At 36.8% G+C, this 24,657-nt stretch overlaps 1 protein-coding gene across 3 annotated transcripts; it reads right to left on the reverse strand.

Moving 5' to 3' along the window:
- Positions 1 to 262: 262 nt before the first annotated feature.
- On the reverse strand, positions 263 to 23,402 carry ezh1 (enhancer of zeste 1 polycomb repressive complex 2 subunit). Of its 3 annotated transcripts, none has more exons than XM_087810062.1 (20): positions 23,098 to 23,402; positions 21,059 to 21,243; positions 20,851 to 20,976; positions 18,737 to 18,859; positions 16,350 to 16,467; positions 14,317 to 14,538; positions 13,011 to 13,113; positions 12,583 to 12,746; positions 11,669 to 11,760; positions 11,405 to 11,585; positions 7,249 to 7,433; positions 6,698 to 6,789; positions 6,022 to 6,050; positions 5,823 to 5,948; positions 3,937 to 4,115; positions 3,008 to 3,106; positions 2,858 to 2,939; positions 2,717 to 2,797; positions 2,568 to 2,652; positions 263 to 1,248 (listed from the first exon to the last, which is right to left on the reverse strand). In XM_087810062.1, exons 2-20 carry the CDS (start codon positions 21,239 to 21,241, stop codon positions 1,188 to 1,190), a joined length of 2,331 nt encoding a protein of 776 aa, XP_087666188.1. In that variant the 5' UTR covers positions 21,242 to 21,243; positions 23,098 to 23,402; the 3' UTR covers positions 263 to 1,187. The 3 variants fall into 3 exon arrangements, with proteins under 3 accessions (XP_087666188.1, XP_087666190.1, XP_087666189.1); XM_087810064.1 differs by having other exon boundaries at positions 3,008 to 3,103; positions 23,098 to 23,401; XM_087810063.1 differs by lacking the exon at positions 23,098 to 23,402 and adding an exon at positions 22,433 to 22,532.
- Between the last annotated feature and the right edge of the window lie 1,255 nt (positions 23,403 to 24,657).

Below are 24,657 nucleotides of genomic sequence, written 5' to 3' on the forward strand. Positions count from 1 at the left end.
GAAATGTCGTACAACACCAGTGAGGTCAAACCACCATCAACCCCAATCCCCTTGTGAACGTTACTTTTTGGCTATTACTGTGTTGTGACCACGATGCACTAATTTATTATCTTTTTTTTTTTGGGTGATATTTTCACTGTAAATGGCCATTACTGTGTAAAAAAAAAAAGCCAAAACTCACCTCAATAAAAAAAGAAGCTTGAATGAAACCTGATGTCGTGTTTCCTCAGGAAAAAAAAAAGAAAAACACAGAACAACCATGTTTTTAATATATAAAGTTAAACTTTTTATTCATATAGGCATTCACTGTACAAAGCCGTAAACTCCATTTTGTTCTCTTCTATTGACAATGATCTCATTTTCCAAATGTCGAGTGAAAAAGTAAAAAGAATTTAAAAAAAAAGAAGAAAAATTCAGATATTTTGTTTTCATATTCACATCTGGGGGATACATGTTTTTTTTTTGGTTAAACACTGAATATTTTGCTTGTTTTTTTTATAGTCATGTGATGGTTATTTATCCGTCTTTGTGGCGTAACAGAAACCACACGCTCGGATTGTTGTGCGGTTACATTTGGCACTTTTTCTTTTCAGAGGAAGACATTTGCTATTTGTTTAGCAGATTCATTTTAAAAAACTGTGCCTCAATATATCATTTAAACATGACCACGTACCAATTGATCCTGGTTTAAAAAAAAAGATGAAATAAAAAGACGAGATCTCTCCGCCATCATCTACAAGTTACATTCAGTCAGTCGGGTTCTTGTCTGCTTGCCTATTTCTTTTCTGCTAAACGAAGATAGATGCACATTGTCTATTCTTTTATTTATTTATTTTTTTCACCATCCAGATGTGGCGCCCACTACTGGTGGATTCAGAGCTGCATCCGAGTGAAGCTGCTGTTAAATATCCAAGAAGACGAAACATGCATTTCACGGACGTTAGGTATAAGTGTTTGCGTTACTGAACGTAAAAGCCGGACTATAAGTACAGGAACTGAAGGGGAGGAATCTTTCTGTGTTAGGCGATGACGAGTAATATTTATTTTTATATATTTATATATATATATATATAGAGAGTTCTGTGGAGAAGTTTAGGTTCAGGTGTGGTGAAAAAAGGTCAGTGCTGAAAACCTGTTGGACGACGAAGTGCTAAGAAGGGGTTATCAAGGCGGGGGTCAGGGGTCAGTTAGGCCATCTCCACCTCACGCTCTATGCCCACGTATTTCAGAGCATCTGCTTGACTGTATCTGTGGAAGAAAGTGTGAGAAAACAGTAGGTTTGTGAGATCAACCGCCTGTCAAATGGATAAATGAACAATTACTTAAATATATGACAACTACAAGAATTGCATTCATACACAAGTGTTTATGTTATTTATACAGGCTTTAAAATGTTTGTAACATTTACAACCCAAAATACAGAGTGGTTTCGGAATTGATACATAAGGATTATGAGGCCCACTGGAGATTTTTGAGAAAATAAAAGGATTTTAATTGCTCCTTATAGACCGAAAAATACGCTAAATTAAACAATGTGATGCATCTGTTATGTTGGCTATAATCAAGGATCCCCCTTAGGTAAAATACAATTGAAGGAATTGTAAAGCACTGGGGGGTTATCTCAAACCATACCATACCATTAATTGAATCATAAAAAAGTTGTTTATACTGTGGAAGGAATAATACCTTCTTGCCAAAGATTGTTTTAAACAATCAATAGACATGTTAAATGATCTAATGAATAAAGCTTTTCTATTCTATTCTATTCGAATAATAAAAAAAAAGATTTTAAAGAGTAAAGTATGCGACCGTATAATAAAAGAACATAAAGGCAGAAGGAACGTTGATGCACTTCTCTTAATTTGAAAGCCAGAAGTTTATTTCCTTCTTCTAAACGGTGTTTTGGGAATTTACCGTTAACTAAGCGATAACTTTCCAAATTAAAGTGCGGCTCATGAGTGGAGAAACGTGAACAACTGATTGACAGCACTATGATGTTGTTGTTGAGTTACGATGACTCAACCTCGCACAGTTGTCTCTGTGTGATTTTAAAGATAGACCCGCCTTATGTTGCTTCTGATTGGTTAATATTGCGAGGGGCATTCCATGATTGGCTAGATTTAAGAAAAAATGACCAATGTTTATCATCATTAAAAAAATTAAAGTAGAGTATTAAATTGGTAATTATTAGCGTGATAACTGTGGTACGAGAATGCTTTTAAACTAAATATTTTGGCGGTTTTCTACTGAAATTAAATTAAAAGTCCTGAAAGTAGCGGATATCTGGGATCCCTGTGTAATTTATCTCCTATTTAAAGTGGTTCAACTAGGATACAGCATTTCGGTCTGATAACTACTCGAAGGGCTTTGCTATGATCTGATTAGTCGGGGTTTGAATTGAGTCATAACCCTCTAGTGGTTACATGGTGCAACTGCAAGATGAAGATCGTAAATCTCCGCTGGTTAGACTGAAGTTCGAAGCTTCGGTTACACTGGTAGAAGACATTGTAAACACCACTTCTAAGATTTGAGTTTGTTCCAAAAACAAACAGAAAACGACAACGAACCTGTAGTCGAAGAAAAGCTCCTCCCCCTGTAGAATTGCTCGTTTGGCAAATATTCCAATGCGGTGGTCGCCGTTCACCATCACCACTGGTGAAACACATTAGGTCACGTGAGGACGAGAGACATGCAACACGCAACACGTGTGTGTTACCTTTCGCGTAGCAGTTGGGGTTAACAGAATGGTTCGCGAAGCGAATTTTATTTCCTTTCCGTGTTGCATCCACGACAAAGTCTGCCGGGAAGAAGAAGAGAAATGAAAACCTTAAAAAGTGTGATGCTGATGGGAGCTCACCGTTGTTGAGGTTGAACAGGAAGCTGGACATGTATTTGTCGTAGATCCTGCCTCGTCTGTCGGCCTCGTCCTGCGAGATCAGCTGGAGACAAAAAAAATCAATATTGGTTTTGTGTCTCAGAATATAATCTCCACTGAGATGAGTTTTACCTCGCCACAGTACTCCGAGATGAACTCGTTCTTCTGGACCGGCTCCTTGATGAAGGTGCCCCATCCAGCCACGTCAGAGGGGGCCAGGAGCAGGTGCTGCTGGGAGAAAAAAGTAGGTTAGAAAACTAGAGCATAATGCAGGCTTTGATAATGTATATCATTAAAAATCTTAGCAATGACAATTGGGTTGTCTAGCTAGGGGTATGTATTGGCAAGAATATGGCAATACGATATGTATCACGATACAGGGACAACAAAGACGATATATTGCAATAGATTTTTTTTGTAGTATTGTCGAGTTCTCGACTCTGGTGCTGCAGAATTTACAGACCACATTACTCTTGACGAAGTCGTAACTGCCTTCATCTGGTTTGAAACCATAATATGTCCAAACATTAGCTTTAAAAGCTGCGGGAGTCGACTGTATCCTCTTGTCCCCAGTCATTGCTAGGTATCCCCCAGGACTTTGTTGTTGCTTCAGCTTTGACCGCTGCCATCTATTTTATAACTATTATATTGTTATTAAATAGAAATATTACCATAAAATGTTATAAATAATTTTTTAATTCAAACCAAATCTATGGATTTAACACTAAGATTAAGAGGGTAAGTGAAGAGCGATCTATTAACCTTCTGTGAAAAAAATATCTGGCAGAAACTAACTTTGTAAATATAATCTCAGTATTTACTCAATTTATTTTGAGTGGTAAAAACATATTTTTCCAAAACTAAACAAAGATCAAGAAAACTGCTTCTTTTTAAGATAATACAACATAAATACAAAATGTTGCAGCTCTTCAAAGAGCTACAGAGTTAGCATTAGCACAACAATGTAGTTTATATATCTGATAGTATAAAGTGGCTAATCAACGGTAGCACAGGTGTTAAATCAACAGCCGTTTAAAGGTGCACCAATGTGACTCAGGTACCTTCTTCAGACCCCTCTGAATGCTACAGTTCTTGCAGGAGACCGCCTTGCTGTCCCAGTGGTCGGCGGCGCCGCAGGTCATGCACAGATCCGGGTCACACTCTCTGACCGCCAGGTAGCACGGACACTGTTTGGTGTTGCACTGGGTCTTGCATCTGCACCCCGGGAAACGGTTCTGACCTGGAAAAAGATCCCGAGAGTCAGTCACGTTGAGAAGAACATCTGATGCATAAATCCTTAAAAACTGCGTCACTGACGGAGTGACCTCTGCTGGCGGATGTGTAGTAACACAGATTTCTTCCAATAGCCACCTTGTTTAAATCATAATCCGTGGGAAGATTTTGTGTTTTTTATTCTCCTGCCAAACCTCCCACACTGAGCCAGAGCAGATTGCGAGCGTCTGCGGCGTCCAGTTTATTTAGCAGCTCTGACTCACATCAGAGCTGCTGGACATGATGTCGTGCATCAGGCTCACAGCTTGTCAGCTCGCTTTGATTCTGCTCCAAGTGTTGCGAGCACACATGCACGGCCGCTTCCTCCTCGCTCGTGACACATCGCCGCCGCGGGGACATGTGAGGTAACAGCAAATGAGACGCAGGAGGAGGCGGAGTGGATGCATTACAAAATCTTGCACCATGAGTATTCCTTTCATAAAGTCGGTGCGTTACACACACACATATATACACACACACACTCTCCTATTTACTGCCAAAAGTCATCATCATAATACATATTAAACGACACTGACGCACACATGTTGTCGTCAGCGTTTCTTTACTGGAACTGAGAGTTTGACTTTTTATTAACCTTGAAATGTTGTTTGTCGAATAATTCTATCTATTGTAGGTGCAGTTCATAACCAGTAGATGGAGCTGTCTACATGCCCACGACTGTTGTTTTTTTTAATTCTATTTGGTGCATCGAAAATAAGAGCGAATAGCATATAATCTTTGAGGGAAAATAAATCCTTAAAAAACTGATAAAAGCAGGGGAAGAAACAAACTATAGTATTTACATACTTTCAATTTATATTGTATTTCTTAATATTATAAATTACAAGTATATACAGGACATTTGACCTCATGAGGGCCACATAAATACAGTCAAAGAGCCCCATGTGGCCCCCAACATCTCATTTAAATCTTGGAGCATCAAGTTCAAATTATTTGAAACACAAGCCTGTTTTAATTTTCTGAACAACAACATAATATTTGTTTTAAAATTTCAATTTAAAATAAAGAAAATTTTAAAAGAATGAATCTGGTCAATATGATTATGTATGAAGTTACAAAATAACAAAAACAAAAAAACAAGTGGATAGCTCTAACATTAATGTATTAAATATAATACAATTTTCAATGTAATGTAAATTCAATGTAAATATTTTTGAAATTATTTTAAGCAAAGCTTGACCTCCATTCCACCTTCTGATCTACAATTGATACATTATTAACTCATCAAGTGTGTTATCTGTGTTATTTCAAAGTCTATTTAAGTATATGATATAGATAGATGGATAAAACTTTATTGATACTGTCATATAAACAGTTAGAAATTAAAAAACATGGAAATCATGGAATTACTATATTTTCTTTATCATAAAATGTATTTAATATTATTCACAGGCACACACACCATAAGAAGAAGAAAAAAGTATAGTATAAAGGTAACATATATGTAACAATATCAATAATAATGTTCTTTTAAATATTTTCCTTTAGTTCATTCTATCTATTTTCAAAATGTGGAGAAGTTTGCCGACTGACGTTGACCCACTAATCGAGCAAGATGGGAGATCAGACTGCTCCGAAATAGAGACAAACTCAGAGAAATCTCAGCAGTGGGACTTGACCTATTTTAACATCAGAAGACCTGATAAGAACTTACATTCATGCACGCACTGGCAAAACTTCTCGCAGAAGTTCTGAGTGATCACACATGGGCAGGAGCTGTCGCAGGGATGGTCGGGGTGGTCACATGGTTGGTAGTTGTACACCTGATTGGAGGGATTATCTAAAGAAACAAACAACACGACAAAAGATTTAGTTATTTAAAAAAATATATACAAATTGTGAGATTATTTCACCTTTCTTTAGTTGAATCTTTGCCCATAACCTGCAAGACAGGGAAAATGAAATCATTATTGGCCCAAAAGCACATTTACAGTTTGATCATGACTCAAACTATTTAACAATGTTTTGTAATTCCATTAAAAGGTGCAATAAAATACATATTCAATTGGTGTAGTCCGGACATTGTTCTTGCCATAAAACTCTTCCTTTTTTGCACTTAATTTCCTGTGCCTTGTTAATGATTGTAGTGGTGAGTCATTTATTTTTATTTAGAATTTTGCACTCCAAATTGGGTGATAATTATAATTATTATAACAACAACAAAAAATAGAATTATTTATTTTATTGTCTTTTATTGTTTAAGATTTACATTTTTGAGGTCAAAAGCAAAATAAAGACATTTTGTTCAAATCAATATACGTGTCAATCAATTACTTTTATTTCATTATAATATGTAGGCTTGGCAATTATTGTGTTGGTCATACTATACATTGACTCGTATTTTGACACCCTAAAACAATAGCAAGCTGAATCACAGTATTTGAAAAGTATTTCCAGAATAATTTAGCACTAACAAATATTGTTTTTATTTTGACAACCCTACACAGGAAGTGGCACTGAGAATCTATTTATAAAAGATCAATTAATCACATTATTGGGGCGATTAGAAGTTAAGGTTCTGGTTCTTGCCTGTGTTTCCTTTTCTTCTTCTGTGGTGAGATGCCGCCATCCTCCACTGGGACGCGGTGGATCAGGACTTCCTTCACTGCAAACTCATACACCTGCAGGATTTAAAGCAAAAACATGGAGCGTTCCTTCAAAATAAAATACTTTTTTAAGCCTTCAAACTTCTTTACAGATCAAAAATGCTGATTAGTTGATCCAGCTGCTTCCTACTTTTCATTTCTTAATCTGTTCATTTGTGGGTTAAAAAAAAAAAAAAAAGTCCCTGTTCTTTGTGGCAGCTTTGAAGAACGAGTGAAACCGTATATTGTTATATCCAGGAATGGTTGAGGAAGAATCTCCGCATGGATGACCTTGTTATGAGAGATCACATCTGCTCATGTTTATGCTGCCACATGTTGTTTCTCTGTAGTCACTCCAATTCCCCGAAAAACGATTGGACCACAGAAGGAGAGTGCACGTGGACGCAAGGAAAGCACTTTGAAAATGTTTAAAGCCGACTAGCGCCCCTTATTGATTCAATTTTTAACTTTTGTAATATTAATGTGCCACGATACCTCCTTGCAGTTCTTGGTGCCGATGAGTCGAGCGATGGAGCAGAAGTTGTTGAAGTAAGTTCCGTGCAGAACCCGAAAGAGCGACTCCTCCGCGCCGCTCCACTCCACCATAGTACATGGCTGCTGCTCCACTTCCTCCTCAGCTGTGCGCAGCTTGGTGGGAGTTGGACACCGAGAGTTCCCCTCTGAGTGACAAATGTGAACACGATTATCATTTTTATTGTGAGCATGTAGTACATCAATCAAAGATTATGGCAAAATCTTCCAGCTTTCTACTCACCATAATATTATTTTGAAACACAGTATCTATTACGTAATACTCTGTGAGGCTCTGTAGTAATACTAAGTGGGGCTCCACCCCGATTACACAATTTCGCAAAGTAATACTACGAAGCCTCACATTGAGACGGAGCCTTGAGGAGTCACAGGAATACTATGAAGTAATACTACGGACTTGCTGAGTGACACTATAGAGTCTCACAGATTAATGATTCAGAGTCTGGAGGAGTAATGCTTCGGAGTCCTGCAAGGTAATGCAACAGAGCTTGGTGGACTAATGCTACGGAGTCACTCGGAGTAATATTACGGAGTCTCTCGGAATAATGCTCCGGAGTCTCTCAGAGGAATAATACAGAGTCTCTTGGAATAATGCTACAGGGTCTCTTTGAGTAATAATACGGAGTCTCTTGGAATAATGCTACGGGGTCTCTCAGAGTAATAATACGGAGTCTCTCAGAATAATGCTACGGTGTCTCTCGGAGTAATATTACGGAGTCTCTCGGAATAATGCTACGGGGTCTCTTGGAATAATGCTACGGTGTCTCTCGGAGTAATATTACGGAGTCTCTCGGAATAATGCTACGGGGTCTCTTGGAATAATGCTACGGGGTCTCTTTGAGTAATAATACGGAGTCTCTCGTAGTAATAATACGGAGTCTCTCGTAGTAATAATACGGAGTCTCTCGGAATAATGCTACGGGGTCTCTTGGAATAATGCTACGGGGTCTCTTTGAGTAATAATACGGAGTCTCTCGTAGTAATAATACGGAGTCTCTCGTAGTAATAATACGGAGTCTCTCGTAGTAATATTACGGAGTCTCTCGGAATAATGCTACGGGGTCTCTTGGAATAATGCTACGGGGTCTCTTTGAGTAATAATACGGAGTCTCTCGTAGTAATAATACGGAGTCTCTCGTAGTAATAATACGGAGTCTCTCGGAATAATGCTACGGTGTCTCTCGGAGTACTGCTGTGGAGTCTCTCGTAGTACTGCTGTGGAGTCTCTCGGGGTACTGCTGTGGAGTCTTTTGGAGTAATGCTGTGGAGTCTTTCGGAGTAGAGTCTCGTAGAATAATAATACAGAGTCTAGCGGAGTAATGCTACTATATTTTAGTAGTAGTGCTACAAAGTCTCGTGGAGTGATAATCCGGAGTCTAGTGGAGTAAGGCTACAAACTCTCGTGGAGTAATAAAACAGAGTCTAGCGGATTAAGGCTACAGACTCTCGTGGAGTAATAAAACAGAGTCTAGCAGAGTAATGCTACAGACTCTCGTGGAGTAATAAAACAGAGTCTAGCAGAGTAATGCTACAGACTCTCGTGGAGTAATAAAACAGAGTCTAGCAGAGTAATGCTACAGACTCTCGTGGAGTAATAAAACAGAGTCTAGCAGAGTAAGGCTACAGACTCTCGTGGAGTAATAAAACAGAGTCTAGCAGAGTAAGGCTACAGACTCTCGTGGAGTAATAAAACAGAGTCTAGCAGAGTAATGCTACAGACTCTCGTGGAGTAATAAAACAGAGTCTAGCAGAGTAATGCTACAGACTCTCGTGGAGTAATAAAACAGAGTCTAGCAGAGTAAGGCTACAGACTCTCGTGGAGTAATAAAACAGAGTCTAGCGGAGTAATGCTACAGACTCTCGTGGAGTAATAAAACAGTCTATCAGATTAAGGCTACAGACTCTCGTGGAGTAATAAAACAGAGTCTAGCAGAGTAATGCTACAGACTCTCGTGGAGTAATAAAACAGAGTCTAGCGGAGTAATGCTACAGACTCTCGTGGAGTAATAAAACAGAGTCTATCAGATTAAGGCTACAGACTCTCGTGGAGTAATAAAACAGAGTCTAGCGGAGTAATGCTACAGACTCTCGCGGAGTAATAAAACAGAGTCTAGCGGAGTAATGCTACAGACTCTCGTGGAGTAATAAAACAGAGTCTATCAGATTAAGGCTACAGACTCTCGTGGAGTAATAAAACGGAGTCTAGCGGAGTAATGCTACAGACTCTCGTGGAGTAATAAAACAGAGTCTATCAGATTAAGGCTACAGACTCTCGTGGAGTAATAAAACAGAGTCTAGTGGAGTAAGGCTACAAACTCTCGTGGAGTAATAAAACAGAGTCTAGCAGAGTAAGGCTACAGACTCTCGTGGAGTAATAAAACAGAGTCTAGCGGATTACGGCTACAGACTCTCGTGGAGTAATAAAACAGAGTCTAGCAGAGTAATGCTACAGACTCTCGTGGAGTAATAAAACAGAGACTAGCGGATTAAGGCTACAGACTCTCGTGGAGTAATAAAACAGAGACTAGCCGAATAAGGCTACAGACTCTCGTGGAGTAATAAAACAGAGACTAGCAGAGTAATGCTGCACACTCCTAAATGCACAATGCACCTTGTGATGTGGCTTCGTAGCTTGCTAAAATTGTACTAAAACATTATGAATGGAAGATTTTTGAGAATTCATAAATAAGGTGAACCCGATTAAAAGACGCACAGTGAATTTTTGATAAAAAATATAAGGACATTTAATCAAAGTACCGTCATGTTCAAACAACTGCTGAGCCACATAAAGAATTTGACACTTGTGACATACAACATGTTTCTAAACATTAACACCATATTTACTATGCCACTCCATCTCTCTGTGAACACACTGGAGGCTTTCATTTGCAGTTTTTGGATATTCAGGACCACCACACACAGCTGAGGACGAGGAGGTGAACGTTGCCTGGCAACAGCTTGAATGCAGCATTTCTCTGAGGTCTATTAATCTACTCTGCAACCTGCTTTACACCACATCAGCTCGACACAGTCTCTGCTGAGTCACCACAGAAAAAAGAGTGATCGGCGTGAGAGCGGCGGGAGGCGGGGAAACCAGATAAGGAGCCAGAAAAGATTGTTATTTTTTCACCTCCTGCTGTTTCTCCTCATGCAAGTATCAGAGGAAATGGAGCTTAAATGACGGAAAAAACAATAGGGGGGGAGAAGGAACATTCTCTTAATGCTGGCGCTGAGACAGCGATAACTAATAGATGGTTTCCTTTTCTGAGCCGACATTCTTAATAGTTAAGAGTCTTAAAACTGCAGTTTGACTGTAAAAGTTGCTTCAATTGTTAGCTCTATTCTATTATTGTTATCTTGTGGACTCAAGATTACAGTGTTATTGTAACAACAACTTTTTTATTTAGTTGATTTTTCTTCTTTTTTTGTCAAACACTATTGAACTCACCAAACTTCACAGTGTTAATCCAATGAAATTGTATTTGTGGTGATTTTAACCCTTGATTTAAACAAATGTGTTTGTTGTATCCCTTGTGTTGCCTCTGGGTCAAGGTGACTTAAGAGCCTGAAAACAAATGTGTTAGTTGTATCCCTTGTGTTGTCTTTGGGATCACCTTGACCCAGGAATACCAAGGGATACCACAAACACATTTGTTTTCTGGCTTTTGGGTCACCTTGACCCAGAGGCAGAAGGGTTGAACACAATTAAATTAAAATGGTTTTGTTCAATCAACACAAATGATTCTCGAGTTTTATTTTTTTAAATCATGTTTAGTCTTGTTTTTTTCTTTTCATCACCACTATTTTCTCGTCTTTGGTTTCCACAAGCTCACGTCAATCGCTAGGTCGATACATGTTTTACACCTGATGCCTAAATGGCTCCTTAAACGAGTCCCAAAAATATATATATTTGCAAATTGAAGTATTATGAATGTCTCTGTCTCCACTAATATGTTCCATAGAATTGCACTTTCATGCAATGAATCAAGTAATTACAATGTCATGACAAGTGAATTCTGGGTTTACATATTGATGAATGGGATGAGAATTTCAGGTATGCATGTCTCTAAATGTATAAATAAAGTAACAGTAAAGATACCTGATGACGAGGTCGTCTCATGGTCACTGTCACCATCTTTGCTTTCCTCAGCAGAGCCGGATGGACCGGGGCCAGTGATGGAACGTTGCTGCTGCTGCTGCTGTGTTTGTTGCTGCTTCCGCCTCTTCCGTGACCTTTGTGACCTCAACATGTTCTGGTCCAAAAACTCCTTAGCCCCTTTCTTCATGAGAGGGAGAAGGCAACAGCACCTGCGTTAACTTGAGTGTGTTCACACATGGGCTGGAGATCGTAGCTACCACTCACCTGCAGCAGGAAGCAGTCGTCTCCACACGGTTCCGTTTCCATCCGGATCTCTTTGGTTTTCCTCTTGTAAACGCTGGGTGTCGCATGGAAAGCTGCGTGATTATAAAATACATTTTAGCATCAGTTTATGACAGGGTGGCGAGTCTTCTGCAGAAAACATAAATACATGTATATAAATAGAATGAAGCAAACTCAACATTGCATATCAAGTGCCATCCCCTCTCAACAACCACCTTTGTAACTGATCTAAGCTGTGATCTGAACAACTGCCACAATGCTTTGCCGCCCAGCCAACCAATCACAGCTGCCAATAACTTTTTTTCATAGCAGCATAGAGGTAGATAGATGGATGGATACAACCTACAACTTTAGGAGGTCTCTGGAGGGAAATTGTTAACTTAACTCTTATCGACCATAAGTAAGATGGGTGCAGTAATATGTAGGGTTGTGAGAAAATATATATATATATTTTTAATGTTACTGTATTGATTTTAAACAGCATTGTAACCTTTTTTTAAACAGAGCTTACTGAGGATGAGAGGATACACTCCAGCGGCTTTTAAATCTGATGTTGGGACATATTTTTTTTAAATTTTTTTTTAATGAAAGTAGTTACGACTTTGTCAAGCCTCATGTGGTCTGTAAATTCTGCAAAACCAGAGTCAAGTACTAGACAATACTAGCAATATATATTCTTACTAAAGTATCTATATATATTGTATCATTGCCACTGTATCGTGATACACATCTTATTGCCTGACTCTTACTCCCCCTACTCATATGCAGACTTTGCAATGTCTAATAAATGTTGTTAAATAAATATTGATTGTCAATACTTTTTGGATTTCTACACCCGGATAAATGGATATAGTTTACTCCACTCAGACATTTTGGACAAGAAAAGAGTGAATTACGGTGTAAGAAACAGTCGTATTTGAAGCAGCGTCGACAGAAGAGGGTGTGGAAAGAATGCAGCGACTGCTCCCGCTGCACAGACTTAGCAAAGGGTCCGTCCAGGTTTGGGGTGCAGAGAGGGGGCATCTTAACAGGACTCGGGGGCTCCAGGAGATCCTTGTACCTACGAGGGTGACAGAGAAAGAAACGATAGAGCTTCAGCTGCAGTTATAAAGTCCTCAGCACTCGTGTGAGCGCTTAAATCCGAATAGAGCCGTTTCTCTTTTTTTGAGTGGCTGCTCCAAGCGCTCCTTTGAGTCGCAGTCTTGAGAGGCAGGAACCATTATTGCTTTCCTCCCTGACTGCTCGCGTTGCTATGGTGAAAACTTAGCAACGCTCTATTCAGTATTGTCCGCTCAGGTCCCCACTTTCATTTCATTTTTCTTACTTTTCTTTCAGCTCCTCTGTGGTGCCCTTGTACGGGAACATTGAGGCGATGGCCGTAAATATCTTGTCGTTGGGAATCTTCTTGACGCCGGACGGGTCCCTCCCTTCCACGGAGAAAACAAAACAAATGTTTTGGTAAGTGCTGGGTTACAGACGCGAGCTACAAAAGTTGTTCTTGGAGGTGTTCTGCAACGCTTAAGGCGAGTAACAACAAGCTCTCAGCGGCGTAAAATAAACATACCTCATCCTCTTTCTCTCTTCAACATGCATGTTACTTCAAATAACAAGTCAAAGGTTCATATTCTCCAAATTTACCTTGACTGATTCTGATTCCAATGCATCTGATTCAATGATGTTGAAACTTTAAATTATTAAAATAGGAAATTATAATAAATATTGATTTTATTATGCATTTCCAGACGGTCATGACAGGATTATTAATCTATCAATAATGTAACTTAAGTTTTTAATCTTAAAGCCATTATATGCAAGACTCATTATTACAATTTGATATTAAATTTCAGACGAACTTGACAATATAAAATAAGATAACAACAACACATCAATTACATAGGTTTAACTGTTTTCAGATGAAAGATCATCTAGACTCTAACTATTTAATTTGATATTTATTTTTCATTATTAAATATAAAAATAGGGTTTTTATTTTAGTTTTTTTTTCTCTGCTTTTGTAATTGGAATAAAAGTGCCTTTATATCAGATAAAACAAAGGTGTATAAAACACACAATAAATCTAATTTGAGCATATTTAGCTCGGTTTTTATTAATTGATTTTATACTTTCGCTCCTTCATTTTTGCTTGATGGCCAATCACAACAGCGACTGTATAAAATGTGGCGTCTAAGGAAATGTAATGGATCACCTTTGATTAAGGGACTATTTTAAACACAGTTTTATTTTAAACACTAAATAAACATTACTTTTTTGTCATAATAGTTTTGAACATTCCCCGCACAAAAACACTGTGGCTTATATACGTTCTCTGGAAGAACTTTCAGCCATTAAGAAAATGTATAAACACATTTTTAAACTAACATAAAATCGTGTTATGTGTCAATCTGCTTTGGTGAATAATCCAGGTGTGAAAGTGGACTTTTGTAACCGGAGTGGAGTCATGAACCAACTAGTTCTCTCAGCGACACTGAGAACACAGAGGTGCCTCACGAGTCAACAATGTTGCTGTGGCGGTGACGGTGATCTGTGGCAGCCCGTCACTGTGAAACACAAACAGTAGCCGCCTTGTTTGAGGCGCAGCTTTCACAGGGGGAGCTGCTCCTCCATCTCACCCTCGGTCGTGCTCCTTTTCTTCCGTCTGAGGAACGCCACGGGCCCCGGTTTCACCTCCTCCGACTGTTCCACCGAGCTTCTCCTCGTCGGCCTCTCGTCGTCCTTCTTCGCCTGAACTTCTGACGCCGGCGCTTCCTCGTCTTCCTCGTCATCCTGGTCCGAGTACTGACTCAGGGCCTCGACCAGTTCTTTAAAGATCTCGTCGCTGATGAATCCTCCCTCTGGAACAGAAGATTCAATACAACTGAATGACGATGGAAAATAATTTGCACTGCAAAACTAGAGCTGTGAGAAAATATCGATACACTAATAAATCCCAACATTTATTTTTACGATACTGTATCGATATTCAACACAATAAACATAATCATTGTTTTTTTGCTTTCAAATAAAATGTTATTCTTTATCATATTTTTTTATGGGTAATATTTCAATAAAGTGTGTATAAAATAAGATCATTATTTTTATTTTTTACAATTAACATGCAAATATTCACTGTGTTTGTTCATTTCTTGGGTTGCAATTAAACATCCGCCCAGCAGATGGCGGCATCCCCCACAGCTGAAGAAACAATGAAATCTCGGGCGATGACTAAGAACGAGAGGATACGGTAAACTCCTGCAGCCTTTATAGCTGAGGTTTGGACGTATTTTGGTTTCAAAACTAATGAAAGCAGTTACGACTTTGACGATAATAATTTTCTTGAAAAATAGAGTCAAGTATGGTACTTGGATAATTCTACATAATGTTATACATTCTTTTACCTACAGCATCCCAAAATATATCGAATCGTTGTCCCTGTATCGTTATACGTAACGTATCGCCAGATTCTTGCCACATCCTTTTCTAAAATCATTAAAAGTAAAAACATATAGGGTTTTTAAGTATGTGAATTATTAAAACGTAGTTCAAGTTTCATTTATATTTTTAAACGTGCTCAATATAGTTACTCAAGCTTGGATAATATTTCAACTGCTGTATGACAAGGCAGAGAAATATAATTACATTTTCTGGTGTTCTGCTGACAGGGCGAGTTTGTATGTCAGATGCCATTATTCATTGAAGCAGCAGTACTTCACCGTCGTCACGTGATCCAAGAAGCTGAATCATATAATTTTGTCTGGTGGCACTAGTACCAAAATATCTACATTTAATTTAGAGGGCTACAAAATAAAATAACATTTATTTTTGCATTAATAGAATTGGAAATCTACGTTTTAAAAAAAAAAAAAAATTTTAAAATATTAAAAATTGTTTAATTTAATTGTTTAAAGAAAACAATGCAAATATATACACATAATTGTATTATTATGATTCAATACTTTCAATAAAGAAAACCAGTTTATATGTACTTTCATATTGATCACATGTCAGTTTATATTAATAATTGATAAACAAATTTTGGGAGGCTTATTTTCTTTAAATCTTTCTACTTTTTAAGGTGATATTTACCATTCAAGCAGTGATCAAACAATAAATGACTGCACATGCACATCTAAACTGACCAGTAAATAAGAGTATATCACAAAATAAAGTATTTTAAAGGCTTTTTTAACCCTCAAGAGTACGTTCATTGATCTACTCCTTTCTCTGGGCCGGAGACTAAACCAGCTACATACTTGACAAAATAAACCATCATGAATGTTTTTTAATTGCACATTATGGGCTGGAAAGTGAACAAGATTCCACACTAAACGTTTTCTTCATACGAGCCTCTGAGAGAGCTTTCGATCAGATGGAGAAGTTCAGGGAATTTGGAGCTTTTTCCAACCAATGAAATAACTTTGTAATGACTCTCTCTGGTTTGCATCAATCCTCAAGTAGAAGAATTTGAGCCATTGCCTCTTTAAAAACCAGAAGAAAGGTAACAATCTAAACAACATGTCAATAAAGATTATTACAAAAGACAAATTTGGCTCAAAGAAAGTCCCTGTTGCGCAAGTGGAACAGAATAAACTTCCACAAAGGGGATGATGACGCACTTTCAGATGCATGACAGCTACAGCCGCAGACAGTGATTGACAGGACTGACCTCTGTCGCCATGGACACCGTCATAGTTGTCGATGAGCTCCTCTAAAAAGGCCTCGTCCTGTTCCAGGACCTCGTCCCCCATGTATGGGATGTTGTGAAGGAATGTCTCATCTTCTACCTGTCAAACATAATAGAAATCAAAAGATTTGAAATTCAATTGTTTTATATTATCATTATTTATTTATCAGATTAATCCATAATTTGATTTATTGCTTCCTTCTTTTTTTATTTATTTTTTTATTTTTTTGTGAAGTCCATGCATACAGATTTGCATCAGTACAATTTTTTTTTATTTTTTTTTAATAATCGCGTTCAATCATTTCTTTTTGGTAAGAAGACATTTATATATATATATTTTATTAATTGAAAAAAAAAGGTTTTCAAATAAAACGATTTTTGTGAAATAAAGTTTGAGAAAATGCATTTGTGATTTATTTTTTTGGAATTAAAATATCAATTCAACATTTCAAAAATGTGCAGCCTTATTAATTTAAAATAAAAAGTGTTGTTCACAAATTGAAAAGGCTTAAAATAAAATACATATATTTAGAAAATTCTAAAACCAAATAACATTTTTCAAAATAAATTAATTTGGAAAATATACGATTTGTTAGCCCTTGTGTCATCTCAGGGTCAAGGTGACCCAAAGGCCCGAAAACAAAGTGTTTGAGGTTTGTGTTTCCTGAGATAAAACAAGGGTTAAATTTGATAATTAAAAAAACAAATTCAACTTTTCATATAGAGATTGTTAAATACAATAAAAAAAGAAGATAATTCAATGCTTCAAAAAAAACATTCAAATAAACATTTATTTTCTTAAATCTTGTGAAGTAATTTCATTAGAGAAATTCCTTCTTTTTTTTAAAAGAAATATTTCAACATGGATTTATGAGTATTAGCAACAAGAAAAGATGGAAAAGATAAAGAAAAATATCTGAAAATTGACACAAAAAGGAAATATTTAATGATAAAATCAATAAAATCTATCAGTTTAAGCTCCACAATGATCTCATTGGAAGAGTCAACATGCAGCCAGTGTTCCTCACACAATGTTCAATTGACTCAGTTCACATCTGTTGACCCTGCACGCTGTGTGGAGCCGCTGAGGTCATGAGAATCATCTTGCACAACAACTGATAGATGCATGCCAGACCTGCAGCAGCCGTGACCATCAGCGGAGAAATATTCTAGCGTTAACCGTGATGTTCTTAATGCTAACAGGTCGATTCTGATCTTCTCAGATATGAAGGAGTTCATTTCAGGAATAGATCTAATTATAAATCCAGTCGAACGAAAAATAGTTACACACAAATCAAGAAAGACAAGATGTTTCTTTAATGTGTAGCTGAAAATAACCCGTCTATGTTTTAAAAAAAGAATTGTCAGGAATTATACATGAAAGAGCAGCGAACGAAGTGGACATTTTAACCTTGAATTTGATCACATCATCACTATTATTAAAATCATCTTTCACACATAACACTGTGACTATGGAAGTACATCCAAACCATCGGATTATTCAATGTTTCAATTCAACATTTCAAATGTTAAAACTTTTATTTTTTCATTAAAATGCTTTTTCCAGTAAGCAAGTAAGTAAGTAAGTAAGTAAGTAATTTATATAGTGCTTTTCTAGACCAGGGTCATATTTTTTTTAAATGATAGATTTTATTTATTAAGTCTATAATATAGTTTTATAGTTTTATTGTAATAATTAAATTAAATCAAATCATTTCTGTATTAAAAGGGTGAATTAGTTAATTAGAAAATTCAATAAAATATTTTTGGCATAAAAGTGCCAATCATGGTGCCACTGTTATACTAACACTTTGAATTTAATAGACTACGAATAAAAAAAACAATGTTATATTTCTCAATTTTTCTCTTAAAAATATTTAATTAATCTGGATCAGAAACTTGTATTGCTAGTGTTGTAAACAGTACAGAAGCAAGAAAAGACACAGCCATTTTGCAATGCCTAATTTAAATTTGAATAGTTAACTCAACGATTAATCAAGTATTTTTTAAATATTCAATTTTAAATCATTAAATTAATTGATCATTAAAATACTAAATAAATTCAACCTTTCAATATATAATTAATTGAATTCAATTTATTCAAATCAATGATTAAATGCTTAAAAAACCAGATGATTTCACTTTTTAAAAAAAAGTTCAATTCAACCATTTAATAATTTAATGGCACCTATATAATTCCATCCTTGACCTTATTCAAATTGTACAATGAATAGACAAAGATGCTTTTTTATTGTTCTTAGATTAGTAGTAATACAAATAGTTGTGATAAATTATAGAGATGTATCGATGACGCTCACATAAATAGAAACAGCTAAACTGTATAGTATTCCATAATTCGATATCCATACCATGAAGTTGTGCTGCAGTGGTGACCAGGAGTACATGAAGGGGATTCCTGTGACGGTCGACAAGGGTCTCATGGCAATAGCTTGAGCCTTGAAGCCTGGAAAACCAAAGCTTACGGTGCACATCTGAAGGAGAAGCAGATGAGTTTTGATTATTTATTTATTTATTTTTTACACAAAATATAACTGCAATCCCATCTGTACTGTGTGCACATGCCTGGGACTTGTAACGCTAACATCCGCTGCCTTCACTGTCTTACGGTTGTCATGGCAACAGGAGTGCTAGCCTGATGTCGAGCACCTGAGCGATTTCACCTCATTTAAACCCAGTTATTTTTGTATTCAGGTCCATCTCTTTTCAACAAGCTGCAACCTCTCATACCCAGTCCTCACACTAACACTTTTAGGGTTATTAGGATAACATATACATTCAAAGCATTTCAAATGTATTTCCCTTTTCACTGATTTGTTCAAATGATAGATGTAGTTTGATTTAAAAAGTGATATTTTGGTTAAATAGTGTGTAAATTTCGATTTATCTGGTAACATGTTTTTTTTTTAAATAAGACATCTAAAAGGGCATTTTTAATAGAGTATATTGGGACGAATATTCCGATACTATATGCATCACAATACAGGTGATATGCTAGGAGATATTGTGATATACTGTAGGAACAAGGACACATTTGTAGTATTGCCTGATTACTTGACTGTGGTGTTACAGAATTTACAGATCGCATGACTCTTGATGAAGTCGTAACTACTCCTTAAATGCTGCTGGAGGTGACTGTATCCTCTTGTCCTCAGTCATGATGTAATGACTGCGGCCATGTGGCGGCGGGAAGTTGAATTGACACACCAGAAAAAACACCCGTCACGAATATCTGCATGTAATTTGTAAATAAAATAATTTAATATTGAATTTAAAATGATTTTATTATTTTATTTTACACACACACAAATGGAATATAAACCATACAATTACTTTGTGATCACAAAATATATATATATATATACTGTATATATATTTAAGCAACATTAAAAAAAGTGGAATATATTAAATATAGCAATAAATGGAGGTATCAAAATGTTCTCACACCCCTTGTTCCCAAAAAAGATACATTTAAAAACACTTTTGACGTATTGATCGGTTTTATATGTTTGGACTAAAGTTATCTATTGATCTACCAGAAGCCAGAGACATGCTGTCAAAGTCTAAGTCATGACAACTCGACAGTGTAAATATGAGATAATTGAGTCTGTTTGAGGTAAATATGTTTATCACAGTAAAATGAATACACACATAACTCACTCCCGACATTTAGTTTAGGGGTCCCTAACTTTTCTTTGTACCACCATTGTCATACACCACTAGTATGCCTTTCACTCATTTTCGCTAGTTTACAGGTTTATTTCAAAGAAAACAAAAAACAAAACAAATTTCATGAAATAATAAACCAAAAAGTTGAATTATCTAAAATGTTTTTCTTTCAGGGCGACCCGGAGACAAATGCCTCATGGGCCGTTTCTATGGGTTTCTTAAAATATCGATACACAATGATACTGCAATATATCAGAAAGTTTCATTTTCGGTTATAATTCTGTATTGATATTCAACTGCACTGAATTGATTTTTTGTTCAAGAATTCCAGATAGATTTTTTTTTTTGCTTTAAAAATCATATTTAGTTTATGATTTATTTTTTAATAAAGTCTATATAAATAAAATAATAATAATACATTTACAATAACATATGAATATTCACAGCAATACTTCTAGGCCTCTAGATGGCAGTACGTCCTTTGCAGTTAAAGGAACAATGAAATCTTGCGAGAAGACTGAGGACGAGAGGATACAGTATATTTTGACATATTTTGGTTTCAAAACAAATGAAAGCAGTTACGACTATTACGACTAAATTCTGCAACACCAGAGTAAAGTACTCGACAATACTACAAATATATTCTTGTTCCTAAAGTATCACAATATATCGTATCGTTGCCCCTGTATCGAGACGTGTCGTACAGCCAGATTCTTGTCACCACTCACCCCTTAGCCAGTGTTTTTTGAAACCACTGATTTAGTTTCTGACTCTCGCTGGTGAAACATATACTTGCCTTCTTGTTGGCCATGGCTCCACCAATTGTTGACAAGGGGATGGATTGAATCCTCAGTTTGGACCACTCATCATTCAGAATGTTTTTCTGCTGCTCTATCTTCTGTCTGTTTGACATGAACAGCGACTGAAAGATTTACAAAAAAAAAGACTTTCAGGAGAAACAACATCACACTTAAATTCAAAGTCTCATAATTCTCAGATATTACCTTGACCTCCTCAGCTTTCTTAAGGCGTTTTTGTTGGCGTAGGCGCATATACTCCGACTTGACTCTCCGCCGCCACTCCAGCAGACTGCGTGAGGGGACGTGCGATGGTGGCTGAGATCTCGGGGTCTGTTGTGGGACAACCTGCCCCGTGTTGGAAGCTTCGGGTGAAGTTGATGTCTCCATTTCTGTTTCAAAGGAGAAACATTTTCCATCAGAATGACTTGAGTAGATATGGTGTAATTAAATATATGGCAACCTTTATTTTTTGGTCTTTGAAATCACATTTTATATTTATCGTAGTTATTTTATAGTTTATATTTGAGTGTGTATTAAATAACAATAATAATAATTAAAGATTAACATGCAAATATTCTGTTAATATTTGTGTCACAATTAAACTTCCGTTATTACATCCTCCGCAGCTAAAGGTACTATGAAGTCCCATGAGATCTGAGTGATGACTGAGGATGAGAGGATACAGTCCACTCCATTAGATTTTACAGTGGATGTTTGGACATATTTTGTTCTTAAAACAAATTAATGCAGTTATGAGTTTTTCAAGTAATTCTGTAACACCAGAGTCAAGTCCCTGAGCGATACTACAAATATATCCTTGCTACTACAGTATCGCAAAATATCGGTGTGTTGTATCGCACCCTATCACCAGATTTGTTAGTACAGCCATTCTAAGCTGATTTTGAAATAAACCAAACAATAAAATACATTATTCACTCAGGATGGCTTAAAATATGCTTGTTATTTATTTTTGTTATTAATCATTAAGTCATATTTCTTAAAACAAATATAGATTCAGATTTTCACCTAGTTAGTAGGTTTCAATCCATTTAAAATGGCAACTTTAATACACAATAAATCAATCATTTCTCCTGAGATTATTGAAATATCAATCATAGACCTGATCATAGTTAAAACATAATATTATTAGCTATGTTGCTATATGTTGCAAAAATGACAGATTTACGATGCTATAAATCAATAAGTTATGATCCATGACTTAACTTAAAGTATCTGCTAGAAGCTGCAGACTACTAAAGCCACCATTTAAAATTGGAATTTGGGACAAATTCATATTTAAAATCGTCTTATTTGTGCCAATATTGCATCATCAAAATGACAGGTGGACACGTTGCTGTGTAGCGTATTATCCTTTTAGCTTCTGCTACAAACACACTCAACAATACACTTTTGTCTGAACAATTTCTAATGTCAAAGCTTCAACACAGGAAAGGACATTACAAAAGAGCAACATAGAGGTATTTAGATTTTTGTTTAAAGAAAATGGAGACCGTCCAATAGACATACATTCTGCCTATAACTTCAAAAAAAGACTCGTTACTTGAAAATAATCCAAACCTTAAAGAGAGTAGAAAATGTAATTCGTCATTCAACTTTTATCTTCCAATATCTACATTTCCTATATTTTAAATAAAGATTCATCAAAAAGAGCGAAACTTATTTAATCCATGTCGAGCTTCTGTTTTTCTTCTATTGAAGATCACCAGTAGGCTTCGCGAAACAGCGCTCTCTGTCGGCAGCAAAACAAAACTACAACTCATGGCTTGTTTTTTTAAAAAAAAAACGCCTTCCACTACTGCGTTAATTCACATTTGGAAGAATAAACCAATATATCATCAGTTTCGTTCAACAAAAACTGTATTTATAAGAACATTTACCGCACCGTGAGGACCAGCATCCACATTGCACTGAAGTGGGCGTGCCTCTTAAAAATGAAGCGGAGAAGAAAAAGTGCGTAGTGCTATTTTTTCTCTCCGTGGGTTTTTTTCACCAACCGACTGGATCTTTTTTAACTTCCATTTCCCCGCGGTGACCCGTCGACCCCACGACAACACACCTAAAGGTTTCGAAGCAACACACAACACGTCCAAAGAAGGGACTAAAAAGTCGCGCACACGTTGCTGTCGTGAAGTGTGCTAACGGCGGACTCACACGTTTGTAGGGAGGTTTAAATCCGCACCACAACCTTATCACAGAAGGGAGTGTTTCTTCTTCTACGGTACCTTTTTTTAAATTTTAGTTCGATCCGTCCGCCCCCGGAGGTCTTGTTGTTTTTTTTTTGTTGTTGTTGTTGGTTTTCAGTGGAAAGCTGCGGTGGAGTAAGAGGCGGTCTCGACTGGGTCTGACGCAGATGTAGTGTCCACTCGGCGGGGATATGCGGGTCGTGTGGCTCCGGCGTCCATGGTGCAGGAGATGTTGCGTTCAAATGTCTGCGCACTGACTCTCTCGTCCTCTCGAGCAGCAGGATGACGTCTTTATTCCGCTCTGGCAGCAGCAGCAGCAGCAGTGGAGCGTCGGTGGCTGTGACGCGTCCTGAGCGCCGCGAGCGTGACATGACAGCGACGCACGCGCACACACGTGAACACGCACGCACACATATACAGTTTTTATTTTTTATTTTAAACATTTAGATTTAACAATGTTTGACCAAGAAACATCAATGATAGTTGATAGTTAATATAATAAATATATTTATTATATATATATATATATTAGATACTATTTTTTGACAGTGTCATACACAGAACTATTCGCATTCTTATTCCATTATATTTTACATATATCTTGGCTTTGCCTTCTCTTTTAACAAACTGCCGAAATTAATCCATCCATCCATCCATCCATCCATAAATTTATGTTTGTATGTTCTCCCTGTGTTGCGTGGGTTTACTCCGGGCACTCTGGTTTCCTCCCACAGTCCAAAAATCATGCAGAGGTTGATTGAGAACATGGGGAAATTGTCCATAGGTAGGTTAGATTAGGTTAGGTAGAACTTTATTGATCCCTCAGGAGGTCTCCTTTGGGAATTTTTTTTTCTGCAAATTATCCACAGCAAATACAGCAATTTTTCATAAAAAATATTCAAAATATTAATAGGTATGAGTGTGTGTGTGTGTGTGTGTGAATGGTTGTCTGTCTTTATGTGCCCTGCAACAGACTGGCGTCCTGTCCAGGGTGTCCCCTGTCTCTCGCCCAATGATACTGGGATAGGCTCCAGTCTCCCCGCGACCCCCACAAGGCGAAAAGCAATAGAAAATGAATGAATGAATGTGTTATAGTAAAGTGAAGGTTATTTGTAAAGCGCCTTGCCAGACCAGGGTCACAAAGCGCTTGAACAATCAAAAACAATACACAATTATTATTAAAATATATACTATAAAAGATCAAAACACATAAGACAAACACAGGAGTTCCTGGAGAAAATCAGGGAAAAGCAAAAATAAGAATGTCTTAAGATGTTTCTTAAAGTAGTAAGTAGATCCATCAAACACAGAGGGAGAGGTGATTGTTCCAAAGCAATGTTTCGAAATCCAAAGCACTCCTAAATGAACATGTAAGAAGTTGGCTTGTGTGTTCAAATTAGTCTTATAATTAGTGTCATGCTAATTACAATAAGGAACATACAGGTGTAGTCCATCCAACTAATATATAATATATGCCACACCAAATACTTCCAACTTAGACTATAAGAAAATGTATTACTATTTATTATTTTGACTAGAAAAACACTCCCACCAAAATATTCCTTTAACACATATTGTCTTACCCTACATTTATTTTAT

The sequence above is a fragment of the Callionymus lyra genome, chromosome 15 (genome assembly GCF_982586985.1).
Source record: "Callionymus lyra chromosome 15, fCalLyr1.hap1.1, whole genome shotgun sequence".
Lineage (NCBI taxonomy): Eukaryota > Metazoa > Chordata > Actinopteri > Syngnathiformes > Callionymidae > Callionymus > Callionymus lyra.